This window comes from Pteropus alecto, unplaced genomic scaffold (genome assembly GCF_000325575.1).
Source record: "Pteropus alecto unplaced genomic scaffold, ASM32557v1 scaffold73, whole genome shotgun sequence".
Lineage (NCBI taxonomy): Eukaryota > Metazoa > Chordata > Mammalia > Chiroptera > Pteropodidae > Pteropus > Pteropus alecto.
Genome location: NW_006436284.1, coordinates 1,950,306 through 1,971,224, shown reverse-complemented (window position 1 = coordinate 1,971,224; position 20,919 = coordinate 1,950,306). Strand labels below are relative to the sequence as shown.

General features: G+C 31.9%; 1 protein-coding gene across 1 annotated transcript in view; it reads left to right on the top strand.

The window, feature by feature from the left end:
- EMB (embigin) overlaps positions 1-20,919 on the top strand; it is a 62,953-nt gene that overhangs the window by 33,726 nt on the left and 8,308 nt on the right. The window contains exon 9 of the mRNA XM_025047218.1: positions 15,435-15,550. Coding sequence (XP_024902986.1) covers positions 15,435-15,550 — 116 coding nt within the window. The remainder of the gene's footprint in view (positions 1-15,434; positions 15,551-20,919) is intronic.

The following is a 20,919-nucleotide window of genomic DNA, read 5'->3' as shown; positions in this document are numbered from 1 at the left end:
ATGATTTATTATACAGCTACCTTAATTCAGACTATGTGGTACGTGCAGAAGGACAGATATACAGAGCAATGAAACAGGAAAGAACTCAGAAATAGCTCCACACAAGCACAGCCAAAGTCTTTTCAACAAATGTTGCTAGAGGAACTAGATATCCAAAAAGATGAACCTCATCTTAAACCTCACATATTTTATAAAAATTACCTCAAAATGGATCACAAATTTAATTATAAAGCTTCAAACTATAAATCTTTCACACCCATGTTTATAGCAGCACTATTTGCAACAGTCAAGATGTGGAAGCAACCTAAGTGTCCATTAACAAATGAAGCGATAAACAAAATGTAGTATATTCATACAATGGAATAATATTCAGCTTTCAAAAAAAAAAGATAATCCTGTCACATGCTGCAACATGGATAAACCTTGAGGACATTATGCTAAGTAAAATAAGCCAGTCACAAAAAGACAACCACTGTATGATTCATCTTCTGTGAGGTATCTAAAGTAGCCAAATCCATAAAAATCAATTATAATGGTGGTTAACCCAGGGCTGGGAGTGGGGAATGAAAGTTATTGTTTTGTGGCTATAGCATTTCAGTCCTGCAAGTTGAAAAAGTTATGGAGATCTGTTTTACAACAATGTAAATACATTTAACACTCTTGAACTATATCTTTAAAAATAGTTAAGATGGTAAATTTTATGTGTGTGTTTTTATAACCATGATAAAAAAGTGATAGGCTAAAAAAATTATTTATAAATCCTTTAGAAGAAAAATAGGAGAAAATCTTTGGGACCTAGGGCTTGGTACATAGACATGATATCAAAAGAATAATACATTAAATTAAAAAATTGATAAATTCTAATTCATTAAAATGAAAAACTTTTAATCTTCAAAAGACTGTCATAAGAGGATGAAAAGATAAATTACACACCAGGAGAAAATGTTTGCAAACCACATATCTGATAAAGGACCAATATTTAGAATATATAAAGAACCTCAAAAACTCAACAATAACAACAAAACAAATAATCTAACTATAAAATGAGCAAAAGACACAAAGAAACATTTCACCAACAAGGACATATGGGTGGCAAATAAGCACACACAAAGATGCTCAACTTTACTAGCCATTAAGGAAATGCAAACTAAGATTACAATGAGCTATCAGTACATACATATGAGAACAGCTAAAATAAAGCATACTGACAATACCAAATGCTGTTGAGGATTCACAGAAACAAGATCTCTTGCATGTTACTTGTGGAAATATATAGACACTCTGAGAGGAAATATAGCAGCTTTTAAAAATAATAAATGTATGCTTTCCATATAACCCAGCAATCACATTTCTAGGCATTGATTTCAGAGAAATGAAAACTTATGTCCACATAAAAAAACTACATGATAATACATAGCAGCTTCAATTATAATAGCAAGATCTAGAAGCAGCCAAATCTAAGCGGCCTAATCTAAGCAGTCTTAGATTAGGTGACTATTTAAACAAACTAGGCTACATTCATACCATGGGATATTACTCAGCAATAAAAAGGAACAAACTATTGACACATGCAATGACTGTGATGAATTTTAAAGACATTATGCTGAGTGAAAACAGCCCATCTCAAAAAGCATAATTCCATTTATATGACATTCTAGAAATGACAAAGATTATAGAGATGGAGAACAAATCAGTGTTTTAGGGGTTATAATGCTAGGAGGAAGAAGGTATGACTGTGACTATAAAAAGATAACATTAAAGAGATTTTCGCGATGACAGGTTTTGTTTCTTAGCAGTTATATGAATCTACATATATGATAAACGTCACAGACCTATAAATACACATTATACCAATGTTGATTTCCTTCATTTGTTATTGTACTATCATTACTTCAGATGTAACCATTGGGGGAAACGGGATTATGGGTAAATGCGACTTCTCTGTTCTATCTTTGCAATTTCCTGTGAATCTATAATTTTTTCAAAATAAGGTGTTTAAAAAATGTTTGAATCAATTGACTAGTCTGAGTTAAATGATTATGATTATAATTATAAAATAATATGGTAGAGATTTTTTTTACTTTTTAATTACTGATTCAGGTAGAAAGTCAACCTAAAATGCAAAGAATAGAGATGGTTACAAGCCCATGAATTCAGATTATAACATCTTATCACATAGTCTTTGCCAAGAAAAAAAAATTTTATTCTTAAACAATACATGTTTATAAGTTTCTCCCTATCATTGAATAATTGACAATATTTATGTATAAACTTAAAATCATCTGAGCATAAGAATCTTTATTTTGTGCTCTGTAGTTATATGAGATGGAAATTATTTATATGAAAACTCTCATTTTACCTAACCATAGCTTCAAAGGTCACAACTTTATCCTGACAAAAGAGGTTGTTTTATTTTGGAAATAAATCCAAAATCAAAGCTGAATCAAACCTTGCACATTTATAAAAATATATATGCACACACAAAATATCAGAGTAAATATTCATATTCACACCACCTTGTCATAATTATATTTACTCAACGAATTATATATTTGTTTCTTTGAATATGGGTTCTAGAACCATCATAGTAGCTACCATTTGGAGCAGGAGATAAAAGTGATCGACGGGGTTCACAGTGATTTGCTATGGCAGGAGTTTGTGGCTAGAGATAGCATTCAGCAGCACATGCTTTCAAGTGAGATTGACATCTCTCTCCGATGACACCACGAGCCAACCTATCTGCTCTTCTAGGTCAGGAAGCTCAGAGGCATAAGTCTATGCTTCAAGAAATGGTCTATGCTTTTAAAAATTCTCCCAAAATTCAGAAAATGATGATCAAATTATACTCTAATTCTGCTTAGTGATGCCCTGAGGTTCCTGAGTTGGGGCAAACAAAAACCTTAATTAAAGATAAAATAAGGTAGTTTAAAGCAGTATAAAAATAAGTATATTTTATCTAAAGAGAAAAGTTTTTTCAAATTATAGAAGTACACAAAGAGATGACAGGAACAATACCAATCTATTTATATGGAGGAAATCACAATTAAGAAAAATAATACTCAGCTATGAAAATTAGATTTCTGTTCTCACACCTATTAAGTAGTGACTTGCTATTTTTTAATATTATTTTCAGCTTCACAATTAACAGTTAAAGCACAGTTTGAGTTCTTGATCCAAAAACTTATCTATTACAGTCAGCTGTAGAAAGAAATGATGATGTTCCCTTATGAAATGAAACAGACATTTCATTTGGGGCTCTTAATCTGATTTTAAACCATGTGAAATCTGTCATCCTTACTTTTCTGTTGTAATCATAGGAATTTTCCAAAATACTAATTCCTTTGTATTTGAGTCCCTACCATTGTGCACACAGACTAAATAGAACCAATTACTTTAATAATATGTTTCAGAAAAACAATCAGTATCCATAGGACTGAGTTTAAGTTGGAAGCTTCTCAGAGTTATTAAAGGACAGGAGCTGAAAAGCCTAACTTAAGAAAGAACATTGACAAATGAATGAACACAGTTGAATTTTTACAAAATCCTGGGCCCTGGCAAAATGTTTTATATTCATGAGCTTTGTACGGCTAAGATCATAAATAAGAATTTACACATTCATTGTCTATCAATTTGTCTTTGATACCACACATAATAGGATGTGTTGGTTTACTAAATTATATCTGGCAAAATTGTTGCTAACTAGTATCTGGTGAAGGACGAAGCTGGATCTCAGCCAGGATCTTCCTTTGTTTTAGCTTCAGAAATCCCAAGAACTTGCATTTGGGGAGGGAAGTTAAAGTATTTAGAAAGATCATAATTTGAAGCTAGCTTATTTTCTTAGAATTAGGTCACAGTTGGGCTGAGAGAAAAGGACCCTTTTATTCCCATGTCTCTTCTCAGACTATTTGCTACCCCAAATCCTAGTTTTGTACATTTTGAAAGACAAGAATTGAAAAAAAAATGTGGAAATGAACTTCTTAAACTTAAATTGTACAGAGCAGTCTTTTTACTTTATTTCATCTCATCTATGACAATATGCGAAGTTTTGCAATAAGGGTATACTGAAATTTTCCTTGCCTTTTTTTTTTTTTTTTTTTAGCATTTGTTTGTAAAAGGCCCTTAGCACCAATTAAGATTGAGTTAACATTGTTATGACAGATATTTTATACATGTTATTTCATTCAAATCATGAGAAAGACTATAAATGCTGTTAGAACAAGACTTCCACAAGCAATTATTGGTAGCCTCTGGGAATACATGATTAAAGGAAGCGGTTCCTAAAGAATTTACAGGCAGTGCTGAGTAAAACAACAACAATAAAACAATTTTTACTGCAAGGTGAAAAATGCTTTCTTCTTTGGTGAATAATTTCTGGAATATAAATAGAAAAGAGCATATAAAAGAGATCTTACCTAGGTCGCCTTCATTAAAATGGGATGACTTCCCCATAGACTTTAGTACAGAAATGAATACCTTCTCAAATTCTAATTTTAACAATTCCTGACAGTTTTTCAGAGTCTTGGCTCTTATGTGTCATGTCTCTCTGATTTTTCCCTCCAATCTCCTTTTTACGCTGTGATGCTTCTGCCTCAGCTGTACGGCCTGAGTTAATTGTCATTATGCCATTTGCAATTATGACAAAATAAATTTTGGGCACAGCCCTACCCAGGATGAGACTAGCACCCTGAATATTGGAAGAAGCCTCTTGCTTTCTCTTTGACTGCTTTATCCTAAAATATGGAATATTTCCTTCTCTTAATTCCTATGACATAGAGAACATTTATTAAGATGTTCCTGAAGGTTTGACCACATTAGAAAGAAATATAGCATAGGAAATAGTTTACAATTATTACACAGTTGTAGTCCTATACTACAGAGTTGTTACCAGGCTCCCTTTCTGTTTAAATCCAGGCTGCTCCACCAATGGGAGAACTCTCAGGGTCTCATTCTCAGAGTCCCTGCCGCATGTCCAATGCTTAGAGAAAAAGAAAGCTTTTAACACTTCTTACCCTGAGGTGCACCTCTGGAGGCTTGTTATCTTCCCCAAGATTGACAGCTTTCCAGTGTGATTGACTGTAGGAATGCTCACTGAGAGAAAATTCTACTCCTGTCCATAAAGCAATCATTGCCAAATAATCTCAGAGTAATGGGAGATCAATATATTTTCAGAATTTTGAATTGGAGAATGTTAAATAATACTTTGTTGTGTCAAAAAGTCCAGTTCAGAATGGGATACACCAAATGCATTTCCATTTTGGTCTCTTCTTAGCAAATTTTTTTAAAAAACCTAAATTTATGGTCTAATCTCATTTAGATTCTTCCTATTTCCTGTGTGTAAAAATGAAATCAACAATGTAAATCACCAAGTGGCACTTTGAAAATTCTTGAAGATTCTTTTACCAAATTTACTATTCAAAAAAGTGATCAGTATCATTTCAATTTACCACCCTAACTATTTGGGGTATAATAGATAGAATATATACTTCATGATAGTATAAGAACAGTAGCTGGGCAAGTACATGTATAATCAATTATTCATGCATTCATACATACATGTTATGCAATTGTGCTTGGACTGGCTCTTCGTCTGGGAGATAGGGTGAAAACAAAATTGAAGTGCTTACCTCAAGGAACTTATCTTCTAGTGGAAAAGACAGATACACAAAAAGGCAAATAAAATATATAATATCTTAACTGGGATTGATAAACTCTATAAAAAAAATAAAGCAGACAAAGACAAACTTGTTTAGATATAGTGATTAGATATAGTGATTAGAAGGCTTTTCTGGAGGAGGTCCAAATAGATATAGTGATTAGAAGGCTTTTCTGGAGGAGGTCCAAAGATATAGTGTGATTAGGGAAAGAACTTAACAGGCTGAGGGATAGAAGGAACAGAGACCCTAGTTAATAATGTGTTTGATGTGTCCAAGAAGGAGCGAGAAGTCTAGTATAGCTGAAGGAAGGGAAAGGTAGGAAATAAGGGCTAAAATTAGCCAAGGAACATGTAGGCCATGAAAAGGACTTTAATTTTATTCTCATTCACATAAAAAGTTAGAATTAGGTAGCACTGAGAGTGCTGAAAAATTTATACTTAGAATAGCTTAAGAAAAAATAGATCAATTATTTTTCCTATAAGGATGTCAAGATATAGGTATCAAGTTCAGCTTCAAAGAGTTCCTGGGAATATAGCTCCTTCTATCTTGCTGTTTAATCATCCTCAGAATATAGTTTTAGCTTTAGGGATGAAAAAGGCTAGATGAACTTCAGCAATCAACACTGTATTTCAATCATCGGAAACTACAAGAAGCAAAGAAAACGCTTCTATTTATAAAGTTATAGCCCAGAAAGTATTAAATACATTTATATTTTCATTCCACTGAAGAGAACTTAGTCTTATGACCACACTTAGCTTTGACAGAAAGTAGAAAATGTACTTTTCATTCTAGGCGTTTGAAGAAGTCAGGGGTTATATTCTCAGAGAACGGTAAATCATATTGGTGAAAAAGGAGTAGGCTCTGACATAAGAAGTTATTGGATGGTGTAGAGCAGAAGCATGACATGATGTGATTTACAATATTAAAGGATTACTTTGACTTCTATATGGAGAATGGAAGATGCAAGAATTGAGGCAGGGAGACCAGATAAAAGTTTACAGTAGTAATTTAAATTCTATTAAGGTCACCTTAGTAATGATTTAATAAATTTGTAGTTGTAGAGTTTACCCTGGAACTAACCAAATATCAGTTTTTGGTGTAACTACCCCAAATTTATCTTTCTTTGATTATCCACTTAATATTTTCTTAAAAAAAAAATACAGTCAATTGACGATATAGAAGTCTCTTTCTGTATCTCTATTTCAACAGGGTGCATATCAAATCTCATTGATAGGAAATTCTACCTGTATATTAAATATATAAACTTGTGCAAAATTTATGAAAAAAAATGAATATGTTTGGTGATATTAGCAACCTTTTAAAAAACATTAAAATCAATGTTATTCACTATAGAGCATAATCTCAGGACAAAACATTTTGCTCATTTTCTTGCCAGTCCAGATGGACTAGAGTTTGAAATATAATTTCCACTTAGTATAAATCTCTTTCAAATGAGAACCCAGATTATAGCTGAAAGAAAGAAGAAAGAAAGAAAGAAAGAAAGAAAGAAAGAAAGAAAGAAAGAAAGAAAGAAAGAAAGAAAGAAAGAAAGAAAAGAAGGAAGGAAGGAAGAAAGGAAGAAAGGAAGAAAGGAAGAAAGGAAGGAAGAAAGAAAAAGAAGGAAGGAAGGAAGGAAAGAAGGAAGGAAGAGAAGAAGGAAGGAAGGAAGGAAGGGAGACAGTCATTCTTTTGAAGTGCTATGGTTGAAGGCAGCAAGAAAGACAATCTGGTAAAGCTACTTATAGTTTAGACTGTTTTCCTGTAATTTTCCATAACAATTAGCCCTACAAAATGCTTTTGTTAATGTATGAACTTTTTAACCAAAGAGATAAAAATTATGTTTTGATTCTGAACATATTTTTCAACTTGGTTATGAAAATGCAGTTTGTGTTGTGATCTTTGAAGACAAGGTAGAGGGAGAGAAAAATATAAGAAAAAGAACTCAGGAAACAAGGCATTATTTTATCAGCTAAAGAGCATTAAATTTGATTTCCAAAATAATTCAGTGTGGTTAGTATCTTGATATTAAGGCCAGCTGTCTGCACACTGGTCTAATTTGAGGACTACTAGGAAAATTCCAGCAATTATAAGTATTTCCTCTACTTGGTGAAATCATTTATTTGGGAAAGTACTGCTTAGAAAGGCAGGAGCACTTAAAGAGGAGACTATTAAAAGTTAATTTTCTAAAGTATGGTTCAGTGCCTGCCTATATATAGACTAAGAAGAATCTTGTTTCAATATTTTTTATATTTCATTTTAGTATGCTTTAGAGTTTAACAGAATTATTTTAGGAAGTTCTTTAATAAACAAAATATGCCAAATCAGTAACAAACCCACACTATCAAGTTGAATCAATAAGGGCACTGTACGTTTAGTTTAACTGGGCTAGACTAATCCCTACAGTATAAGAGTGGTTAGGAACTAAAATGAAGTACAGTAATCCCCCTTTATCCATGGTTTCACTTTCTGTAGTTTCAGGCACCTAGAGTCAACTGCCATCAGACAATATTAAATCAAAAGTAAATAAATAATCCATAAGTTTTAAATTGTGTACCATTCTGAGCAGCATGATGAAATTTTGTGCTGTCTCGCTCTGTCTTGCTCAGGAGGTGGAACATCCCTTTGTCCTGCATGTCCACATTGTATAAGTTCCCCTTCCATTAGTCACTTAGTAGCCCTCTTGGTTATCAGATCTACTGTCCCAATGTGGCAGTGCTTGTGTTCAAATAATCCTTATTTTACTTAATAATGGCCCCAAAACATAAGAGTAGTGATGATGAAATTTAAATATGCCGAAGAGAAGCCATAAAGTGTGAAAAGGTATCTATATATAGGAAATAATAGTTGCGTGTGTGTGTGTGTATGTCTGTGTGTGTGTGTGTGTGTGTGTGTGTGTGTGTATGGTTCAGTACTATTGTGGTTTTAGGCATCCCCTGGGCAGTCTTGGAACATATGCCCATAGATAAGGGGGTACTACTGTAGTTGCTTTGGAGTTCTTGATAAAGAACTTCGGAGTTCATGGATTGTCAGTGAATTTGATTTCCACGTGGTATTATTTTCTTCATATTCTGCTCTAGATGTTTGGAACCCAAAGAACACCCTAGTTCATGAGTATAAATGAGAGTGGAGGTCAATCCCAACATCTATGAATTAGAAAATATCAAATTATTTGGCCTCTTTTTAAAATTTGGAATTGGCATCCAAACTCCTAATTATGTCATGTCATAGTTAATCAAGAATAAAAAAGTATTCATGCCATGAAAAAAATTAAGACCTTTAATAATTTAAAACTTCCTATATCTTTAAAATATTTTTTGAAGAATATGAAATATTGCAGGAACTCAAACTTGATAATCATAATGTATATTAAGGAAAAGTTCACCATATGTTATCAAAACGGTAAGTGGGAGTTCAATTTTAATGAATCATAGAAGATTGATTTTGTTAAATATATTCCTTTCATAGTAATTATCTTTTGAAAAAGAGAAAAATATTATCTTGCTTATATGTTGCTTTTGGTCATCCTGCCAATCTCAAGAATGGGAAATCACTCCTGGTTTGATTTCTTTCCATATAATGATGAATTAATTACAACTAAAGAGAAAGATAGACACTAAACAGGAAAATAATATTTTCAGATAGTGAATATTTAATGGAGGGAGTTTATCAGGGAGAGAAGAGCAGAGAAGTAAAGGTTCAGAGATGAGAAATACAAGGCAAAATGAAGGAATGCTGAAAATCGTGGCACCAATTATTAAAACAGAGTACGAAATGAAAGGCTGGGAATTAAGTGTTGATTAATGAATCTGTAAATTGGAGCCATATTGTGAAAAATCCTGAATAAAATCTTAAGTAGTTTATATTTTTTTCTATTTGAAATTAAGAGTTTATAGATGAAACTCAACTGTCATTCTTTAAATTACATATGTTGACTCTGGATACTCAAAGAAATAGGGGATACCTAAATTAAAATCTTCCAATATAGTTTTCAAAACTATACAAATTAACAAGAACAAAAAACCCACACAAATCCCAAGCCTTCCGTAGAAGTAGAAAACAGAGAACACAACTTCACTTTACCTGTAAGTAGATAATAAACCTCACTTTGCAGTGGAGCTATTTCTGCAGTTCCTACCTACCATTTGCAGAGAGTAAAAGTAGATGTTTTGAGAAACAGTCTGGAAGACAGGAGAAGGAAATAGAGGGCCTAAGAATGGACTAAAATCATCTCCAGAAAAAAGAAATTTTACATTAAGTGCTAAAATACTGAAAATGAGCCCTTACTTATCAGAGCACTAGATGTATATCAGGGACTGAAAAGTATGCAGTCTCAGAAAATTATTGTTTTGGGGGAGGGTAAAAAGGAGAAGAGAGGTGGACTCTGGAAATTGTGCAGTGAAGAGAAATGTAGCAAGTAGGGAAAAGTTTTGAAAGCAAAAGAAAAAAAAATCACAGAATTCAAAACACGAAAACTATCTTCCAAATGTTTTCGTTAAAAAAATCCCTGCATTTTCCTATACTGACAAAGGGGAGAGGAGCTGCTTTTCAACTGAGAGTATTCTAAATCACCGTAAACCAGTAGACTTGCTCATGAAACACAAGATGAAAGAAGTTTTGACCTCTAGGAGAAAACTACAAATGAGAATAAAACTATTTTAAAAGCAATCAAAGTTCCCAACACACACACACACACACACACACACACACACACACTCTCACACACTCACACACACACACACACACACATGGAAACTAACCAACATTCTGAAATAAATTAAATATTCTCAAACATTTGGTGATATAAAAAAATCTCAATAACTTTGAATTAGAAATTTATAAAGGACAGAGATATACCAAAATCATAAAGAAATAAAATGGCAGTTGATTGACCTCAGGAAAGAAAAGAAGGAAAAGACAAAATCGTATAATAAATAAAGACTAAATTACAAGATGCCTGAGGAAAAAAGTTGGAAAATATCAGAAGGAATACAAATTGAAATAATGAAGGAGTAAAATTGGTCAGAGAGGCAATGGTTGACACGGACAAGCAAAGAAGATTCACATAAATGTAATTAAAGTTACTGAAGAAGAAAAAACACGGGAATAACATTAATATTTATAATTTCCTGAAATAAAATAGACACAGATCTACAGGACTTTCCAGTTACCAATGAAAATTGATCCAGAATCATCAAACCATAGACATATCTTAGTAAAACTATTAAACTTTAAAGAAAAAAATTATTAAGTTCTTCAGGTCTAAACAAATAAACAAATAAATTTCGTGAAAATTATACTGCCATTAGTCCTCTCAAAAGCAGACTATAAAACAAGGTAGCAATGAGCAAGATTTTTAGAATATTCTAGGAAAGAATGTATGAAAAAAAGCATTTTTACCTAGGTAAACTGTCCTTTATGTGTTAAGGCTATTGATGAATAAATTAATCATTAAAGATATTAAGAATTAATTTTTGAGTAATCTAAAAAAGATAAGCTTTATCTAACCAAGAAGTGACTAAGGAACTGATGATAAACATTAAATATTTTTGATTGATGATCTAAAGACTAAAATAAATATGGAGAGGAAGGTTAAAGAATAATATACAAATATCATATCATTTGAAGGTAGAAATAATCTAGCTAAAAATGAGAGAAGGGAGTGGGAAAGAATAAAGTAAAATAAACTCGTTAATTCTATAAACAACAGGGATACCATTATAAACTTCTAACTAGATAGTAAAAGCTTAAATAAGAAAACCAGAACAAAGGAGTCCTTGAAAGATAACCATTAAGTCAAAGATGAAAGTTAAAAATACAAAGTTAAAAGAACAAGTAAAGAAAGCACATCACATAGGGAAAGCAAATATAACAGACATAGTAATTGCGACATAAATAATTGAACATAGTAGAGACCAAGTGTATCAGTCTTTTCAATAAATGTTCATAGGCTTAACTTACCTGTTGAAAGAAAAAGATTCTCAGTTTAAGTCACAAAGCAAGACTCAACTGTTTGATGTATACAAACAAAGAAATTCAGAAAGGTTAAAAACAAAGGGATAGACAAAGGTATACCAGGCAAACAGAAACAACAAAGAATAGTTGTGATTCTTTTATCAGATAGGTAGAATAAAAGACAACATATATTAAATACAGCAAAGAAAGGCACAATTTATCTCAAAAACACAATTTAAAATGAAAATATAATAGTTATGAATATCTACCCACCAAATAACTAACTTTATAAAGCAGATACTACAGGCAATGCAAGAAGACACTGATATAAACATATATCAACCTTATATAGAATACAAGGTTAACTGACAAAAAATAATTCACATACTAAGAATGAAACAAATAAAAACAATAACACTTAAAATTGCTCCAAAGGAAATGAAATTCTTTATCATTTTTTAAAAAACTATATAATATACATATGGTAAAAATTACAAAATACTGATGAAAGAAACCAAAAAGACCTAAATAAATGAAGAGACATACTATGTTCATGATTGGAGCCTCAATGTAAAAAGTTAATTCTCCTCAAATTGATCTACAGTTGTAATAAATTCCTATTTAAAAAAAATCTCAGCAAGATTTTTTTGTAGATATAGATAAACATATTCTAAAATTTATATGGAAAGCCACTGGACCTAAAATTGTAAAAACAATATGTTAAAAAAAAAGAACAAAAGAAGAATGATTCTACTTGATATTAAGGCATTCTACATAGTTAAAGTAACCAAGATTGTGTGGCATTAGTGGAGGAACTGACATATTTTAGCAAACTTCTTTTGATGAAATTGTAAAAATAATTCAATGGAGGAAGAATAGACTTTTCAACAAATGGTGGTGGAGCAAATGATAGACTTTTCAACAAACGGTACTAGAGTATCCATAGGTAAAAACAAACAAACAAACAAAACTCCAAAAAAACAAACCTTGATCTAAATCTCACCTTATACCAAAATGGGTCACAAACTTAAACATAGATACAGGCAATAGTATGGTGGTTACCAGAGGGGAAGAGTGGAGAGGGGAAGATGAAGAAGGTCAAATACAGTGGCAGAAGGAGACTAGACTTCAGGTGGTGAGTACACAATGAAATATACAGATGTATTATAAAATTTTACACCTGAAACTTATGTAATGTTATTTACCAATGCTACCCCAATAAGATTAATTTAAAAACTTAAATGTAACATGTAAGTCTGTTGAATTTTAGAAAAAATGCAGGAGAAAATCTTCAGGATGTAGAGCTAGGTAAAAAGTTCATAGAACTGACACCAAAAGCATGATCTACAGAAGTAAAAATGGATAAAATAGACCTCATCGAAGTTATAAATCTTTGCTCTACAAAAAAAAGTTTGCTCTATACAACCTTTTTTTATTCTGTGAGGAGGCTAAAATGAGAAGCTACAGATTGGAAGAAAATATTTGCAAACCACATATCTGAAAAAAGACTTGTATTTAGAATATATAAAATAAGAATCTCAAACCCACCTCAAAAAAAAAAAAAACAGTTCAATTGAAAAATTAGCAAAAGAATGAAGACATTTTATTTAAGATGATAATAAACAGCAAATTAGTATGTGAAAAGATGTTCAACAGCATTTGCCATTAGGGAAATGCAAATTAAAACCACAATGAGATAGCCCTATATATGTATGAGAATGGCTAAAATAAAAAATAGTTATCACACAAAATGCTGATGAGGATATAGAGAAACTGGATCACTTGTATTGTTGGTGGGAATGTAGAATGCTACCATCACTCTGGACAAGAATATGGCAGGTTTTTATAAAACTAAACTTGTAATAACCGTACAACCCAGTGGCTGAACTTTTGGACATGTATCCAAGGGAAATGAAAACTTATGTACATAAATGTTTGTAAGAAGCTTTATTCATAATAGGCAAAACCTGGAAACAAACCAGATGTCCTTCAATGTGAATGGTTCAACAAAGTGTGGTATATCCATATCACAGAATACTACTCTGCAATAAAAAGGAATGAGTTATTGATATATACAAGAACTTGGATGGATTTCAAGGAATCAGGCTAATTGAAAAAAAGCCTACATCCAAAGGCTGTATCTGTATTCAACTTATACAGTATTCTTTTTTTTTACACTTGCAGCACCTGGGCTTCCTAGGTGGTCTGCCATCCAAGTACTAACCAGGCCCAAACCTGCTTAGCTTCTGAGATCAGACAGGATTGGGCTTGCTCACGGGCTTGTAGACTATACAGCATTCTTGATATGACAAAATTATAGAGATGGGAATGGATTTATTTGTTGCCAAAGATGAGGAAGCAGGGAGAGAACTAGTTTGCTGTGACTGTAAAATGGCATCATGAATGATCTTTGTAATAAAACTGTTCTGTATCTGGACTGCAGTGGAGGTCACACAAGTCCATATATATGATAAAATTGCATAGAATTAAATACACATACGTAAATAAAACATGCAAAACTAATGAAATCTGAATAAGGTTAATAGATTTTGTTAATGTTAATTTCCTGGTTGTAATATTGTAATACATTTATGAAAATGATAATATACCTATGCAAATGCGGGAATTTGAAGGAAAGATATATTGTATCTCTGTATTATTTCTTAAAAGTACATGTAAATCTATAGTTATCTCAAAATAAAATGTTAAAAAATCACTACATCTCAGAATCTATGAAATGTACTTAAAACAAAGATCAGTGGACAATCTATAACCTTAAATACTTGTATTAATTAAAATGAAAAACTGGAAATTAATATGATCTCAACTCAAAAACTTAGAAAAAGAACAAATAAAGAGACACACATACAGAGAAATAACTGATATAAAAGTAGAAATTAAATGAGGTAAGAAATTGAAAAATTATATCTAATTAATAACTCAAAATCCTGTTGTTTAAAAATATAAAACCAACAATAGACAAAGAAATGAAAGAAAATACCAATATTCATGTACTACACTAAAAGAGGGGAAATAAACATTGAAAGAGAATAACTTAAAAACATATGTAACTGTTGACATTTCCTACAAATAAATATGAAAACCTAGATTAAGTGGATATTGTTCTAGAAGACATAGTAAGTTCTATAGAAGAAATAAAGAACATTATCTAGGAAATACTCTACAAAAAAAACACTAATGTCAGATATTTTCACAGTGAAATTCTATTGGGACAACCTCATTTCTGAAAACCTTCAGAAATGGGGTTGTCCCAATACTACACGACTGTACCAGAGCATAGCAAATAGAAATTTCTTAATTCTATTTTTAGATGGAAGTATAATAATGATATCTAAATCTAATGAGGTCATTACAATAAAAGAAAATTATAAAGCAATACCACTTATGAATATCATTGCAAAGATATTAAATAAAATATCAGTGATCGGAATATAATACCACATTAATAAAGGAATACATTATACACAAATGCAATTTATTTCATGAACTCGAAGTGGGTTCAATATTTTAAAATCTATTAAAGTAAAACACCTAGCAATCCTCCTTCTTGGAATTAACTCTGAAGATACAGTTTCAAAAATATAAAAAAAAATATGCTTAAATTTATAAATTGCAATACTGTATATAATTGAAAAATAATAGGACCAATCTAAAATACTCTAACATAGGTGATTAGCTAATAAACTACTTTTAGCATATTCTCATAGAGCAAATAAGTAAATATATTAATAGTAATCAGATTCAGCTATCTGTGTTGAAGAGAGGTATCGTACTTAATACTGTGTTATGTCCCAAATTCTCTTTTAGGACAGAAGGAATCTCTCCTGGCTGCTGGGATTGCTTCTGGCTGACAGAACCTCAGCTGTCAGCAATCTGTGGGAACTACCCTTGGCTAAACAGAGCTGCCTAGCCTATTATGGAGTGTAAGATCCCAAAATACCACATGCCACATGCTTTTACAGGGCTATTTGATTCTTAGTTTTTATAATGTGCATGAAAAATAATGTTAACCAGGGATTTACATTCTAGCTCCCATGGGCCAAATATGTATTTGTAGGTAAAATGTTACAGGCTTTAGGCGTGTCCAGTTGTTTATGTAACATCTATGGCTGCTTCCCTTTTTATCTGCAGAGCTGAATAGTTGCAACAGAGACTATATGGCTCACAAAATCTAAAATATTTACTATCTGGCTCTTTACAAAAAAGCCAAACCCTAAACTACGGAATTATAAATTTAGTTGTTTTAAAATATGCATCAAGGTCAAAGTAGTTATAGGACTTACATAGGTTAAATGCATTTTATCATGTTCTCTATAATTAACAAAAAGGAACCCATTCAATGAATATTTTCTTAATTGGTAAAGTCAGAAATTTCTAATATTTCTTGCATAGAATATTAGGCTCTGTGGTTATCCTTTCTAAAAATGGTTCTGCAGTTAAATAATTTTGCAACATGTTAGACAGCATCTTCCTCTCCTACAAAGTCCCCATACTCATTGCTGTAATAAAGGCCCTACACAGCCAGACTTGCCATTTTTTTTGTGTGTGGAAAATAAAACATGTATCTATGACTTGTGATTTTTTTAAAGTACATAATAGTCTAAAAAGTAAAACCATTATAGCCTTTAACCTCACTGTACAGATAATACTAGTAGAATTTAAAACAATTGAAAACAATAATAAAACTATGCACATGAAAGGATAGATGGCTAAGCAGTGTGGAAAGTTCCTATCAGTGCTCATGTTTATTTTCTATAGTAGCTGATCTTTTTTTTTTGGTAGGTATTCCAGAACTTATTTAACCAGTCTTCTATAGATTAAACAGACTTTTGTATTTGGTGTTTTGTCATGAGAAATATCTTTAAATGTATCATATTTAAAGGCAAATATTAAAGAAATACAATGTTGTTATAATTGCTTCTCCTTTATAATATAAAGCATATAACTAAGTGACATGAATGAATAGAATTAAGAAATAAGCATATATTTATTATTATTGTTATTATTTACAAGTATATTTATTCATTTTATGATATTTGTAAGGTTGAAATTTATAAAAATGTATCTCTGAACTCAAAAAAACTTGTTAGTTGAGTAGCATTAAAAAAAGACTGCAGTTGATTAGTGAGTAAAGTTATCATTATGCGATTGTTAAACTCATTAGTAATGACTCCTAAGAATTCCCTTCCTAAAATTAGAGGGCCCAAATACCAAAAAAGTATATATTGGTATCTTGTAGATGTTATTTTTATAATTGCTTACATTTGTTTGCTAGAGAAAACTGGGCAGGGATTTGAAATATATCCGAATGACCTCCATCTGTTTTCCTGTTTGTCCTTATTGTTAGGAAATAATCCTTTTGGGTATTTTAGATTTCTCTCAGGAATATCACGTTTACATTAACCACAGGCTAATAATGCAAGGTTAGTGTAATGGAAAGAATCAGGTGTAGGGTTAGCACTTTAGTTGTTTTCACAAAGAACTTCTCTCTGGCAGTCCCATAGCTTTAGGTCTGAGAGACAATTAGTCTCTTCCTACGTGAAGGCTTGTTGGGATTTGGGGCCAACTACACACATTTATCTATGTATTACGATGAATGTAGTGACACGATGAGACTTTACATCTCAGGGAAATTGAAAAGCCTTGTCATAGTCATTGGAAGTTGGCTTCTTGCATGGTTTAAAAAGTTGAGATATTTTCTTAATTTAAGGAACCAGATACTTTCTTAATGTTCCTTCCCTTTTTGAAATTCTGTGACTTTGTGATACAATTGGTTTGACTGGCAATGGCTGCTTTTATTTTCCTCAACTCCTGATTTTTAATAGAGTCAGAGTCATGAATTCACTGAAAATATTGGAAAATTCCATATTTCCAACTGTGAAAAGAGTGAGAGTAAATGGCTTCTTTTTTCAATTTGATTTGTAAAGAATGAGTATCAGTTAGGCTAGTTTTCTTGTGGTTCAGGGAAAATGTTATGTTAATTCCTGAATTTCTGGTCCTTCTCCATTCTCTCAGCTGAAAGGCTTCCTTCTCTCCACTTCCTTATTCTAAAGGTAGTCACAAAGCTTGGCTATGCTCCCCTCCTGGAAGTGTTGCCTAAAAACTTCAGAATTCATTGCCAGATTCTTCTCCAAGTTTCTTTAAAAAAGAAACTTTTTTACAATTGAATATGAAACAGGCACAGCATATAGAAATCTGCCTATTTTATAGATGGAGCTCAATAGGTTAAATAGCTTGTACAAGATTGGCCAACTGGAAAAAGACAGAGCTGGAACCAAAGTTCAAGTCTACTTCCCACTTTGGTGCTCCTTTGATTCAACATGCTGCCTGTTTAATTATAACAGGACTTATTCTGCAATTGTTCATTGAGTGAGGACTAAGGGCTTGAAAATCTATTTGGTATTGAAGAAGGATATAAAAGGCGAAAGACATATCCTGATCGTCTCAGGTATTTATAATCTAGTTGGATAGAAACAAACATATATAAAATAAAGAATAATGTAAACTGAAGGAATATTGAGGGGAAAAACAATGTGGTTCAGAAAGGTCAAAGATCAATTGTGAGGTAAGACCCCCAAAATGGGTAGGATATGAATTATTAGAGTAAAAGGTAAGGAGAAGTTACTTGAGATGAGAGGTGCTTTTTGAAAAATATCTTAACTGAAGTTGTGGGGAATGTTAAGAAATAAGGCAAAATTAGAGAACTGGAACTGAAGATAGTGGACATTTGTCCATTTCTTCATTGACACTCATTTCTCCTTTTTATTACCCTAAGTATTCTTTCACATTTTCAGCTATGAGATTTGGATGAGATTAACTTCACTCAAACTGCAACTGATAAATTTGTATCATCACCTATTCTCAATGATTAGTACAGGTTTGGGCAAATTAAAGGGAGTGAGATGTAAAGAAATGTTTAGTGGGACTATGGGGAATGGGAAATATCTTTCTTTTATAGGAAGTGAGGTCTGCAACTTTGATAACCATTTTAATGTCCTAAGGGAAGAGCCTAGATATTCCAGAGAAAACTAGGTCAAGTCTGAGAATCAAGACTGCACTTCAGAAGACAGGAGGAAAAAAGGAAGAACTTTGTTAATGGGGATACAGTTTGAGTGGGATCAAGCCTTTGCTGAAGATGTCATTGTTCCTATTATACAAAACAGATCTCACTTTTTGTTTAAATCTCTATCTCTCTCTTTCTCTCTCTCTCATTGGACATGCAATTCTGAAAATGAAAAGTATTTCAGATTTAATTAAACTCTTAAACAGGATCTATTTATTAAAGATCCCAAGACTGAGCTTTGTAGACTGCCTCTTAGGAGGCAGGAGGTATAAAAGGAATCACTAAGGAATTAGGGTGGGAGAAGAAAACATATTTAAACATGATAAAAATGAGGAGAGGACAAAAATATCTACAACAGTTAGATGTCAATGCCAAGTCTGCAGTTTTTGAATTTTTCATCAGCCAGGATGAGAAGCTTTTGGAACCTATGGCTTTGAATTCTACTGTCACCCCAGTAGTCAAATAAGCTTAGTCCTCTGGCCATTGATCCCAGCGCCCACTGTCATGGAAGACTTTCCTCCATATGTTACAGTTCCTGGACCAGCACGAGCATCTCAGACATGTAGAACCTTGGTTCCTTTCCTAGACCTGTTGATTCAGAATTTGCATGGTACTAATCTTGCCTAGTTGTAAAACATCACCCTCTATAATTCTGAGTTTGAATAGGTGATTTATTGCAAGAGGTTCCCTGAACATTAGACTTGGAAAGGACTTAGAGAATGTATAATTCATTGTCCTCATTTTAAGTATAAAATTAAGAGGCATAATATTAGAGTAATTAATTAAAATTAATTCATTTTAAAGTTAAAAAAATTGAGACTCAAAGTTTAAGAAATTTTCCTATGGTCATAAGTCTAGAAGTAGCAATTGACTTGAATTTAGTTCTTTTGACTATAATATCAACTTTTTTTTATTATACTAGTTCTAGTATTTTCCAAAATGAACATTCAAAGCCAAAAGAACATTCCAGTCAAAATTATAAATAATGAATATAAAATTATTAATGGTAAATGCTCTAGAAATTAAATTACCAGTAACTTTGTATTCCACTAGATTTGTCAACTGAAGTCTCACATGCTGTCCTTAAGACATAATGAAGAATTTACTATTAATTTGTTCAATAAAAATTTACTTAATACTTATCCATTGCCAGGAAGACAAAAGTAAAATAAAGAATCTTGTAGTGTAAAATGTATCCCAACCAAAAAGAATTAATATTTCAAATATTATTTTCAAACTAGAATTTTAACTGAGTTTTCGTTTGTTTGGTTATTAATTTTTTCAACAAATATATTCTGACAATTCACCATTCTAGGTATTGTTCTAGGTATCATTCTAGGTACTATATATTCCACAGTGAACAAAACAGACAACGTTTCCCATTCTCCTGGCTTACATTCCAGTTGGGGAAACAGAAAATAAACATACAAATGTATTTATTATATGGAAAGTTAGAAAGTGATGAGTGTTATGGAAAATTATATCACTGATAATAAGGGTGGGTTGAAAGAGCTAGGAGATTTATAATTTTAAATATGATGAACACAGTAGGTATCAATGAGAGAGTAATATTTGCATAAAAACTTTGAAAGAGGTGAAGTGCTGTACAAAGATCTTTCCTGGCAAAGAAAATAGTCAGTACAAAGTTATGAGGCGGGAGTATGCTTAGAATATTCAGAAAATAGCAAATAAGCCAGTGTGGCTACAGAGATGAAAGCCAAATGGTTGTAGGATAAAATTACTAAAACTCACTGATAAAAAGAAAAATCTTAAAAGTCCTCCCCTTCTCTGGGGTAGAAAAAAAGTTACATATGAAGAAGTAAAAATAAAGATGTCAGGAGATTCCTCATAGGAAACAACACAAGTTGTTAAATATCAAATATTTAAAGAAAAAAAATTGCTTATAGAAAATAGAAGAGGACGGGATATTTCCCAACTCGTTTTAGGAGGTTGACATTACTTTAATAACCAAACTAGACAAGGATATCATAGTAAAAAAAAAAACAAAAAAAACAAAACACATATGAATATTCCTAATAAATGTATATACAAAAATTCTTAACAAAATTTTAACAAATCATATCCAATAATATATTAAAAGAATCAAGACCAAATAGAATTTACCCCAGAATGCAAGGTTTGTTTAACATTCAAAAATATATAAATATAATTTACTTTAGTGACAAACAAAAAAAAAAGTAAGAGCATTTCAATAGATGCAGGAAAAGT